Source organism: Ambystoma mexicanum, chromosome 3p, assembly GCF_040938575.1.
Source record: "Ambystoma mexicanum isolate Mex_15411 chromosome 3p, UKY_AmexF1_1, whole genome shotgun sequence".
Classification (NCBI taxonomy): domain Eukaryota; kingdom Metazoa; phylum Chordata; class Amphibia; order Caudata; family Ambystomatidae; genus Ambystoma; species Ambystoma mexicanum.
The window spans coordinates 193,876,256-193,888,716 of record NC_090925.1 but is presented as its reverse complement, the minus strand read 5'-3'; the positions used below and the strand labels follow the sequence as shown (position 1 = coordinate 193,888,716).

The 12,461-nt window shown below is 46.0% G+C and overlaps 1 protein-coding gene across 1 annotated transcript; it reads right to left on the bottom strand.

Annotated features, from left to right (window-relative positions):
- Positions 1 to 5,517: 5,517 nt before the first annotated feature.
- LOC138580235 (putative nuclease HARBI1) lies at positions 5,518 to 10,752 on the bottom strand. Its single transcript, XM_069650610.1, has 2 exons — positions 6,766 to 10,752; positions 5,518 to 5,986 (listed from the first exon to the last, which is right to left on the bottom strand). The coding sequence occupies exons 1-2, from the start codon at positions 7,538 to 7,540 to the stop codon at positions 5,844 to 5,846; spliced, it is 918 nt and encodes a 305-aa protein (XP_069506711.1). The 5' UTR covers positions 7,541 to 10,752; the 3' UTR covers positions 5,518 to 5,843.
- Positions 10,753 to 12,461: the final 1,709 nt, after the last annotated feature.

The following is a 12,461-nucleotide window of genomic DNA, read 5'->3' as shown; positions in this document are numbered from 1 at the left end:
ACACTGAGTGGGTCAAAGACACGACCAATAACCCACTCATGCAATCACCTCAAGAAGGATCATTATCAAAAACAGTGCTGTGACATATGACAATGACAACATACTTGCATGCTACAGATAACGGGAAGAAGTTGCAGAAAAGGTTATCCATTTTAGAATCATGGATGATGTGCCAGCGTGAGAAGGAAGATCCGCCTGAGAAGGAGTGGATCCTTAATCTGCATAAACGGGAGGATGTAACACCTTTGGCTTCTCTTTCACCTTCTGAAAACAAGAACACATACACTGGGAAGCAGGGATTTAATCCTTTAAACGAACGGAAACCAGTGGTAGGGTATGTTAATCCGGCATACCAGTCCCCTGCTTATAACAGTGAGGACAATGTGGAAGATAACAAAAGTAGAGAACTGAACTATATATCAACACACAATGAAAGTAAACAGTGTGATGAGAGAAAGGACAGACAGATAGAGATAGAGAAAGACAAAGATAAGTGAAGAAAAAGGCTAAGGAAGTGATGATAATAGAGAATGAATGGATGGGATGACAGATAGTGCTCAAACTAGATGACAAGGGCATTGATGGGGTTAAGGAAAGCGAAGAAAGAGAAGAGCAGGAAAAGAAAGAAATAGAACAAGAGAAAGCATACAAGGAATAGAAGGAAGAAGAGAGGAAGTGAACGGAAGAACAAAGAAGGTATGAGGCAAGGAAAGAAAAGGAGAGACTAGAAGAGAATAAACAAGAGAAGACAGACACACAGAGATTGAAAATATGTAGGTTGCAAAGAAGGCCAAAGGAAGAAGAGATGAGAGGGATGAGGAGAAGCAAAGAAGAGATTAACAGAAGTAGGGGAGAAAGGGATGATGAAATAGAGCATCTATTTAATTGAGGCACACTGCGATTGAAGCATGAGAACGATGTGAGGAAGAGAGAGGGTCACAACAGCCCCACAGGGATCTGCAAGGGATACAGAGAACACAAACATGGACTGACGAGCATGAGGCAGAGCACAGAACCTAGGAAACACCAAAGCAACCGGTGGGCCGTAGATCCTGACCCAGCCTATATCGAAGCCAAAATTAAGAAACTCAAATCGTCACGAGCACCCGGTCCTGGCGGCGTGTCAAACATGGACTTAAAATCTAATCCAGAAAGCTGGTCAATCTTGATAGCAGAAATCTTCGAATCATGCACGGCAACCAGATCCATTCCGAAGTCCTGGAAGACAGCTAATGTCGTGCCAATTTACAAGTCAGGAGATCGTAGCGATCCTAACAACTATCGCCCGATAGCACTCCTTGACTGTATTGGCAAACTTTTCGGATCCTTCCTACTTGACAGTTTCAAAACCTGGATACCTTCATCGGAAGGGTGGGATAATTTCCAAACTGGCTTAAAATAAAACCTGAACACCATGGCAAACATTTTCATCATCAACATCTTGAAGGCCAGAGTCCAGGAAGGGGCGCCGCCCCTGTGCATGGCCTTTATCGATGTATCTAAAGCATTTGACAAAGTAAACAGAGAGAAGCTTTGGTCAAAATATGCAAACTGGAACAGTCCCCTGTCCTTGTTGGATCCTATACAAGACCTCTACTTGGAAACATCAATGAGAGTCAGACTCAACGGGACAGGGCTACTGTCCTCCGCAATCGACACAACTTGTGGAGTAAAGCAGAGATGCCCTTTGGCACCTGCACTTTACAACGCCTACACGGGTGACTACCAACAAGCCGAAAGAAAAGTAAAAGCCTTCACGCCCTCACTACTGTCCGAAAAAGTCAGCAAACTAATTTACGCTGATGACATCATCCTAATCGACCAAACGAAGATAGGGCTCCAGCGAAAACTGGATAACAATGAATACCTCCATACCAACGACCTGGAAAACAACGCATCAAAAACCAAAGTGATGCGACTGACAAAAGCAGCCAAATGGAAAGAGGCATGGTTCTTCAACAACACCCACCTTGAAGAGGTGGACGCCTTTAGATACCTAGGCACCATTTTCAGTAATAAAAGGAACGAGCAACCAATGCTAGACCTCTTGATAAACAAAACCAAAACCCTGTCAAACCAATTGATCATCATGGACAAAAAATTTGGCCGCTTTTCAGTAAAGGCGGCCACCAACTTCTACAGGATGAAAGTGGTACCAGCGCTTACGTATGGCACAGCCGCTATGTTTGGCATTCCAGACTCAACTTGGCCGAAACTGGAGGGTTCACTTTGGAAAAAAGTCCTTCGACTGCCCACTTCAACCCCAATAACCTTGATAAGAAGAGAACTCGGACTCACCTCACTTCAAGGCATAATATCCATCAACAGTTTGATGTTCTACAGAGAAGTGCGATCATCTGTGGAGAAAATTTACACATTGATCCAGGAAGAAATTGAGAAAGGATCAAACAAAACGATCAAAACCTGGATAGAAAAGAAGCAAGCCCTCTTAAAATCAATAGGTAGTTCAGAGGACGAGCTTCTCACTAACCCGGGAAAAACGACAAAAAAACTGAAAGAAGCAGACTGGTTCAATACCCAACAGACTGCAATTAATTACAAATATGTGGACCATCTACCACCCTTTGCCCAAAGACTAAATGAGCCCATCAGTTACCTACTGAAGTTCCCGACCAAGACATACCGCTCGACCTTCCTGAAAGCAAGATTGAACATCTTAAAGACAAACGAGGTCTTGAAAACCCGAGGCAAATCAACGTCCGACTCCTGTCGTTTCTGCCTGATCCAAAATTCAAAGGAGAGCCTGAAACACCAGATACTACAATGCCCAGGGACTACGGGTAACAGAGACACTCACTTAGGCCACCTCTACTCAAACTTTTCAAGAATGGACGAGGACCATTGGTGGTCATATCTAATGAACGGGCTAAGTCAAAGACCAGTAATCGCAGTAGTAAACTTCCTACACAGTTTGAAGCTAGATGCCATCTGCGATCGGCTAGAAAGCCCCTGAAAGGACTTAGCACTCTGGGACAAGCATCTGGAAAACGCACTTGGAAAAAGGATTTCTTCTCCTTTTCTTTGTAAAAACTGCTAACAACAATTACACACAATAAAAAAAAAAATTAAAAAAAATAACAGACGAACATAGAATGCTGTCTTTAAGTACACTAGGGGCCTCATTACACGTTGTGCGGTAAAAACCGCAAATAAGCGGCATGGCGCTATTAATGTGTCCGCCCTCGCAAGAGCGTGCTAATAGCGCACGATCACGAGTACGCGGACACGAGCATAGCGCCATGCCGTTAATGACCCTACCGCCATGCCGGTAAAGTCCCCTAAAAGTCCCTTACCGGCTTCCACGATGGTGCAGATAGCACCTCCGCCCTCACGCTACTTGCAAATTGCGGCCACCACTATTAGCATGTAGCGCGAGGGCGGAGGTGCTATCTGCACTATCGTGGAAGCCGCTATTAGCGGTGACCATTAAATTGCGGAACCGGAAATAGCGGAACCGGAAATAGCGTCATCGCACAGGAACAGGAAAGAGCACAGCGGCCAACTTTAAAAACACAATCCATTGCCATCCTCTGCCCCCAGGACCTGTTTCGAGTTGTGAGCAGTGCAAACTCATCTTGGACACCTGCATCATGCCCAAGCACTAAAAAAAACCTCCGACAGGCAGCGCAAAGAGAAATATACGCCAGAGGAACTAAACATGCTAACACAGACCCTGGCTGAGAATGCCGAGGTAGTGTTTGCTAATGACATGCCCCGGCCAACCTTATTGAAAAAAAAGCCATCTGGGAGGAGGTAGCTGTCAAAGTCAGTGCTGTGGGCACCAGCACGCGCACTGTGCGCGAATGCAGGAAGAGATGGGACGACCTCAGACTGCGGGTGAGGGGCATCCTGGCTGAAAACCATCGCATTGCCAGTGCCGGTGGAGATGGTTCACCTATCCGAATGAAGGAATGGGAGGAGACATGTTCCAACCTGATTGCCGTCGAATCCATTGAAGGGGTGGGCAGGATGGAGTTCGGTGTGGGTACCACTTCAGATGGAGGTGAGTGTACACATGACAGGATGCGATGTGAATGTACTGCCCCCCCCCCATATGTGAGCACAGACTCCTCTCATGCATGGACACACATCCACACATGCATCCATCCCTCACCAAGTCAGTGTCAGACCCAAACACACACACATGCACACATCACCAGAGACAAACTCCAAACACAACCATGCATGGACGAGGCACTGAACTGGCACATCACCTGCATCCACAACTACTAAGTCCCAATGGCCACAACTGCATCATTTACGTAATCTGCATTAAGTATATTGAAACGCAACCAATGACATCCCCCTTCTCGTCACTGACAGGCTCACATACAGATGGTGAGGATGCCACTGATGCATCCCAGGCACCAGCTACATGAAAGAGACCAAGGGCACAGGAGCCGGAGGACACCCCAACAACATCCAGGGGCAAGGGGGGAAGGTCACACCTGACGAGCAGAAAACATCGTCACAGTGCCACTGCCAGGGCAGTAGTAGCTGTACCAGAAACTGCAGCCCCACCACCGGTGGAGAACCCACTTGCACCAATGCCTGCCACCGAGGACCCACCATCAGCTGCGGCTAGCTCCGCTGGTGAGGCAGCCGCCACTGCCCCCCTATCCGATCCGGAGGACACCCTAGTGGAGCCTATGGTGATGCACACCCCAAGCCCCCCTAGAACCTCAGAGCCAGCCCCAACCCAGACCCCTGGGTCTGATGTGACTGTTGAGGACAACTACCCAGCAATTATGTCCCCCATGTTACCTTCACCTGCTGCAGTGGGTGCATCAGAGGGCACAGCATCCAGTGCACGGTCACCCAGCACTGCCCCCCAACTGACCACCATCCTGGAGCGACAACATGAGCTGACTGTGCTGGTTGGCCAACATGTCGAGGAGGCTGCCCGACTCAGGGAGAACATTGTGGAGACGATGAGGCACTCCACTGAGAGAATGGATGCTAACACCGACAGGCTATGCAATGAAATAACGATGCTCAGGGAGGTCCTTGTTCGCATGGCCGACACCATGGACCGCCACTTTTCACAGCCAGCCCAGTCTGCCCCATCATCATCTTCGGGGTCGAGACAGACAAGCCCCCTCAGGCGTTCTACATGCAGCACCAGGCGCACGACTGACCGTCCCCAAGATGCTGCCAAAGACAATGGCAAATAGGGTGCCAATGGAGATTCATCTATGTGCATTGGCCAGGGCACACATGCCAGACACATGAGGGACTGTTGGTGGGGGTTGGGGGTTAGGGTGTTATGGGTATGTTGGTGGAGGGTGGGTGGGGGGTAGGGTGTTATGGGTATGTTGGTGGGGGATGGGTGGGGGGTGGAGGGTAGGGTGTTATGTGTCTGTTGTGGGGTTGGGGGGTAGGGTGGTGGGATGTTTTGTTACTTGCACTTCTACACCTTTCTGTTTCTCAATACACTGTTTTATGATCAAAACACAGGCTTGGACACGTTCATTGTGTATGTGTGCTTTATTGGCGACAGGGTCCATTGCGTGCTCCCAAACATACACCAGTGCATTGATACCCATATCCATGTGACAGTACGTAAACCTGTTCCTCAGAATATTTGGTTGATCAGATGCTGTCTCACAGCATGTCCCTCCTGCCCATCCCCTCTTGCAAGACCTGCATCCCCTTCACCTCCGTCCTCATCACCATCATCATCCTCATCAGGTGCTTCCATATCAACCTCAGGGGGCAGTGGCACATTCCGTCACATATTGTGCAGCATGACACATACCGTGATGATCTTGCCCACCTTCTCATGTCCATACAGGAGAGCACCACCAGACCTGCTAATGCACCTAAACCGTGACTTCAAAAGGCCAAAAGTCTGCGATCACGATGCTGGTACGGGTATGTGCACGATTGTATTCCTCCTCGTGCCTGTTCTGTGGGTTCCGTACAGGTGTGAGGAGACAGGTCTTCAGGGGATATCCCGCATCACCTGTGTGGGGGAAGGTACGGGGTCCTGTTACTGTTCACCTCAAGAGCAGCCTGTTCATATCACACAAATTGATATTGCATTGTGATTCAAGTACACAATTGACAGCATACATGCAGCTGGTCTGGGTGACAGCAACGTGCAAGGGGGAGGTTGACCCTGCAAGTAGACATGCCACATTGATGCCTCAAACAGTAACTGACATGTCCTGGGTGATGCAAGGTCGTTGGTGTCTCTGGGCCCAGGCAGATATGTTTCCACACTGCTGGTGTACTGCAATTCCAACATTGATGTTGCCATGCAGAGAGACATCTCTTCAGTGGTGGAATAGGTGTGTGGGGAAATGCTATGGCTAGTGGTGATCCCTTTGCATGCATTATAGGGCACATTGCATTATTGATGTTGTGCTGGACTAATTCATGATGCAATCTTGATGGCATGTGTGCAATTTTTGTATTTTGTGGCGTGGAATGTTGTGCAAAATGTATGTGGATGGATGTTTAATGTTACTAGACCTGGAATGTCATCTGTGTTGTGAAGCCTATACTTGCATGTCGGTTCATCTGAAGTACGTTGCCGCCTTCCCAGATGGACATTGCCGTACATCTGTATGTGCATTTTGCCCACATACGACAGGCTACACCCAGTTGGAGTACGTATCTCTCCCCCACCCTTCACACCCAGTTGGAGTACGTATCTCTCCCCCGCCCTTCACACCCAGTTGGAGTACGTATCTCTCCCCCCCCCCAGTCACATTGCCATGTACTTGCCCTGCTACTCACCAAGTAGCCGCGAACATTGTCCGGTGTGTTGCTCCATGTAGCGTGGGATAGTTGATTTCCGCAGGACCATGGAATCATGAGTTGATCCGGGAAATCGTGCACAGCAATGTGTGATTATCTTGTTGGCGTCACATACCATTTGGACATTGATTGAGTGGAATTGCTTCCTGTTTCGGTAGACTGCTTCATTGTGATGTGGGACCACCAATTCCACATGGGTACAGTTGATGGCCCCGCTGCAACTTGGGATGCCTGCCAGTGAATAGAAGCCAATTTTTGTGTTTGCAATCTCCTGGGCAGTCCGTGGCATGGGTATGTGTTCAGGTGCATGCTTCAGGTGGGCATCGAGTACCTGGTTCAGCGTGCGGGAGAATACTGGTTGTGAGATGCCATGCATCTGTCCCACTGTATGCTGGTAGGTGCCTGTGGCCAAGAAGTGCAGCACACTCACCACCTTCAGTAGCGGGGGGATGGCAGTTCTGATGTCTATGAGGCTCACAATGTCGTCGTGGATCATGTCCACGATGCTGGTGTTGGTAGCCCTGTCCAGACGGTACAGGGTATGTATCTGCTCAGGGGTTACGTTAAATGGACTGCCTCTGATCCTGGGGATTGGTGAGTGCCTCTGTGGTATGATTGGGTGCTGTGGTGGTGCTTGCTCTGCCTGTCTTGCCCTCCTCCTCCCCCTGCGTCTCCTTTGTGCTGCCTGTTGTTGTTGCAGCTGCACTGCAATGAGGTCCTCCAGGCCATGTAATGCTGCCAATATTGGAACCATCTTGGTGTGGGAAGGGGTGTGGGAAGGGATGTGGTGTGCTCCTTTTGAGCTGCCACAGTCTCCATTGCCTCCACCTGTGCTGATTTTGTCCACCTGTGGCAGGTGGGAACACTGCTCAGTTCTCTTAACGGGTGGTTCGCGATGGTGGTATTAGCGCCATGGCGGTAAGGGGTTTTAGGTGCTTTACCATGCCGCTATTAGCATGGCCGCTTGATTCGTGATAGTGTGCTATTGGCGGCATGGCGCTATTTACGGGATAGTGGGTCGTGCGCACGCGGACTGCCCTCTATTAGTGGCAGCCTATTTAGCGGTGCCGCTAATAGCAGTGAGCCGGGTCGTGATCCGCATGGTGATTTAATGTTACCGGTATTCCATTACCAGTAACGTTAAATCCCTACCGCCTACCGTGTAATGAGGCCCTAGATCTTGACGATGTGGAAAGGGACTAAAGTCATAGAAGCTGGGGCGTCATGATGTCAAACGAAGGGAAGAAAATGAGAAGGCACGAAGAGAAGGTGCATGCAGTTTTTTGAAAGAGTGAATTGTAGAAAGTGGAGTAAAATGGTCAGACTTAGAGGACCCTAAAGAAAGAACACCAGAACCGACGCCATACACCGAGCAACCATAAGTACGATCATGCAGTGAAGGGGATATATCCCAGCCTTATGTAAGCAGATTAAAGGTCACTGACAGGACGGAGATGAATGGGCGAGACTAGCCCCACCTTGAAAACAAGTGTAGGTGGGTATGATTACAGATTAGGATTTACACAATTCCCGTTATTAGAGAAAGGGGAGGACAACCACAATATATACCATAGCCACAAATGAACAAGGATCATTTAAAATGTAAATTACCTAGTTTGATTTCAGGTGCAGGAAAATGGTTGTATGGGTTAGAGATAATGACATCAGGAATGACGTTAGCAATAGGTGACATAAAAGGCCTGCTGGCAGACATTTTAGGGAAGGGGGCTGACAACATTTGAAAACAAGTGGGGTATGCGAATGTGACTGCACAAAACACGACACACGATGGAGCGCCATTTAATAATTGCAGAACAGATGTATGGCGGGAGCTCAGGGTACAATATCACAATACATCAGACAATGGTATGATTATGACTAGGAAAATGGTTAAGGATCAAGATCCTGTTGCCTTTATTCAAGATATTCAAGAGTGATGGTGTCTCAAGATGAGAGAACCATGGGATAAAACAGTGGCATTGTCTTACCACATTTTATTACAGGGGCTGCCCGAGCTAGTGCAACAGCAGATAAAGAAACAGGTAGGAATGGAAGTGAAGCCATTACAAAATATACATTTGACTGTCGTAGATCATTGTCAATTGTTACAGGAGAAGAATAAGAAGAAAGCTGGAGTGCAAAGCAGGATGAAACAGAGTTAGTACAGAAAGAATTGACAACACTAGCCATAGAGGGAGCAGTATTGATAAGTGGTGAAGGTACGATGACACAAGAGATACAACCAGCACAGAAGAGCAATGTAGTGCACCCTATGGATCAGAGTAGGTACAGTTTTTGGCCAAGAGGGAGAGCGAATGCACTTGGGGAGGACGCGGTGGGTTTAAAATCCCTCAGGAAGGAAGAGAGGAGGATTTAAAGGCAGACAGCTGTAACAGTGTTGGAATTGTGGGAGGATGGGACATATATCCAGAACATGTAGAGGGGCCATGCAGAAAAATTGGCATATGGGAGTATGTTCCACATTACAATCCAGAACCACAGGGGTATTATGGCCAAGATCACATGCCAAATCAGACATGTATGCCACAAACACAAGGGCAACCATAGCAAGTGCCTATGCAAACACAACAGATACAAACCCAGCAAGAACAGACACAAAAGGCCATGGTACCACAATGGAATACAAATGCAGGAGTCCCGCAATCATCATAGGGAGTGTGGCGTGGTAGGAGGAAATCCTTTCACAGGTACAGGGATGAATTTATATCCACAATAGGACAGCCCACAGGGTGACCAGATGTGTCCAGTACTATCAGTCACACCAGATCCTGAAAAGAAACCAAGGGTCAGAGTAACAATAGGAGGCAAGACATTTTTGTTTCTTGTAGCCACTGGAGCAAGGGGGCAAAATACACAATGTCAGGCATTGCCATGAATGCGCAGGGATTCTCTGGGGTGATGAGCTTAGTTCCTTTTTACAGATGAATTACCAATCTCTATAGGAGAACACCTTGTGTCTATGCCATTATTGTATTCTCGGCAGAAACCATTTAACATATTATGGTGTGACTTTATAAAACCTAAAATGACTATATATTTTACTGATGAAGGAATAGTGTGTTCCACTCCAGGGATACATTACATGAATGTGAAAGAGTTTATATTAGCCTATATAGGCCAGAAGGCATTACAGGAATCTGTGTAGATCCAGAAGTATTTTTGTATGGGGTGACTGTTTCATTAGCATGGTTGCCCAAGTTGGTAGGTAAAATATTGAGAATACCTGAAGAGTTTTTGTTTAGACCAGAAGTACCTATGGGTGATGAAGAAGCAGTGGTCAGAGAAAAAAGGGTGGTTGTCCATTGGACAGATGATGAGGGAAGTGGGTGGAGAGCAGTGATAGCCCTCAGTGAAGGATATAGGTTGACATACTTGACTGACGAGGAGCTTTTTAGGGATGATTATTCAGATGATGAATTAGTATTTTTCATAAGTCTCACTTATTGGATTAAAGTAGAGAATAGTGAAATATTGCAGACAATGGCAATGGTGAAAAAGAAACTGGAATTTTTCCCAGAAGATTTAGAGAAAGTGCCAAATATTTTATGGACTAACAGTCCATTTGATGTGGGTCTATTGAAAGGAGCAGGAGCTGTTAAAATCAAGTGTAAAACAGGAGCAATCTTGCCACAAGCATAGCAATATCCCATGTCCAGAGAAGCGGATGAAGGTATACATGAGACTATTTCACTTTAATGAAGCAGGAAATATTGGTGCCATCTGAGTCCCCATGTAAAACGGCTGTGTACCCAGTGAAAAAATCAACTGGGGGGGTCATGGAGATTTATTCAGTATCTCGTCCCTTAAACATCATTGATGAAGCAGAGTTTGCTTTAGTTCCAAATCCTGCTAAAATATTATGTAATATCCCATCCACGGCCAAATATATTACAGTTATTGATTTAAAAAACACATTCTCTTCAATACCCCTTTATGAAGACTCATAATACCTGGCTTCATTTTTGTATAGAAATCATTGCCAAGAACACAATCGTTTGCCTCAGGGTCACTGTGACTCCCCCTCAATCTTGTATAAGGTTCTTCAGATGGATTTAAAACATGCAACTTGAGAGTGCAATAATCCAGTACGTAGATGATATATTAGTATGCAGCTAGACAGAAGGAAGATGCAGAGAAGAAGCAGTTCAACTTAGGACCATACTTGCAGAAAAAGGATATAAAGTAGACATGGAGAAACTACAATATTGTCAGGAAGAGGTCCTTTATATAGGACAGTTAATCTCTCAAGAAGGGAGAAAAGTGATCTTTAAAAGAGCAGAACCAATTATGAAGACTTCAGAACCTAAAACAGTGAGGGACATGCAACACTTTTTAGGCCTATGTAACTATTACAGGGCCTCGGTTTTCAATTACAGCACATATATTCAATCACTTTTAAAAGGACTTAAAGAAGCACAGGTAGACAGAAGTAAGATAGCATGGGCAGATGAAATGACTGAAGGAGTTGAAGAATTAAAAAAGGCAATCAGAACAGCCCCTGTGCTAGGAATTCCAGATTATCATGAAGAATTTTATTTATTTTCCCATTCACATGGAGAAGTTATGACAGCAGTTCTCAAACAGAAAACGACATTAGAAATGAGCACACATGATTGGCCTACTATAGTAAGGTCTAGATACAGTAATGAAAAGGCATTACACTTGCGAACAAGCATTAGCTGCTGCTACCATTGCTATTGAAAAAGCTTCAAGTATTACAATGTGCTGTTCAGTGACAGTATTTGTTCAGCACACATTATTTGCTATTCTAGAGAAACCCAAAAGTACATTGACTACACAAAGGGCATCAGGATACGAGGTAATTATTTTGAACCCTGCAATTAAAATGGTTAGATGTAGAATAGTGAACCCAGCAACATTCGTAGCAGAACCAGTAGGGAAGGATGACTATGTACATGACTGTACGACATATACAGAGTTTTATGATGACATTCCCCGCATTAGAGAAAATTCTCTCGGAGGGGAGAAATTCTCTTTATTGATGGTTCTTCAAAATTTGACCAAACGACTGGTGAAATGCATACTGGATCAGAAGTAGAGAAGTTAAATCGTGAGGGTGAATTTGAAGTAGTAACAAGTGTGAGATAGCCTTTGCATTTCTCAGTACAGGCTGCAGAATCAGTGGCGCTTATCGCTGCACTTCAAAGATATGAGGATGAGGAAGTGACAGTGTACTCTGACTCTGCCTAAGTGACATCAACTGTACATGCAGTTTCGTAATGCTGGAAAAGGAGGGGTTTCCTCTGCACAGACCTCACACCGGTGCTACATGCATCTCTAATGGATACGCTTATTGAGGCACTAAAACTCCCATTGACTATTGCTGTAATGAAATACGCAGCCCACACTAAAAGAACAGATATGATTTATCATGGTAACGAAGCTGCAGAAGTAGAAGCCAAAAGGGCAGCATATTTCACAACCATTTCTGATTTTGAAGTAAAAAGTGTTAAACAGATGTCAGGACGTTGTATGGTAGTAAAGGAGGATTTTAATATGTTGCCTATTGTTTAGTTAATTGAGTTACAAGGTCGAGCCCCACAAGAGGAGCAAGATTAATGGAGAAAGTGGGCTTGTTCTTCATCCCCCACTGAGACTATATGGAGAGAAGACAGTACTGGAAAGCCAGTTAT

What these genes read in the sequence shown, in the direction of transcription:
- LOC138580235 (XM_069650610.1), bottom strand. Translation starts at nt 7,540, where the DNA reads ATGGTTCCAATATTGGCAGCATTACATGGCCTGGAGGACCTCATTGCA. An exon ending in ACAATGTTCGCGGCTACTTG is followed by an intron (nt 5,987 to 6,765) that starts GTGAGTAGCAGG and finishes TCCCCCACACAG; the next exon opens with GTGATGCGGGATATCCCCTG.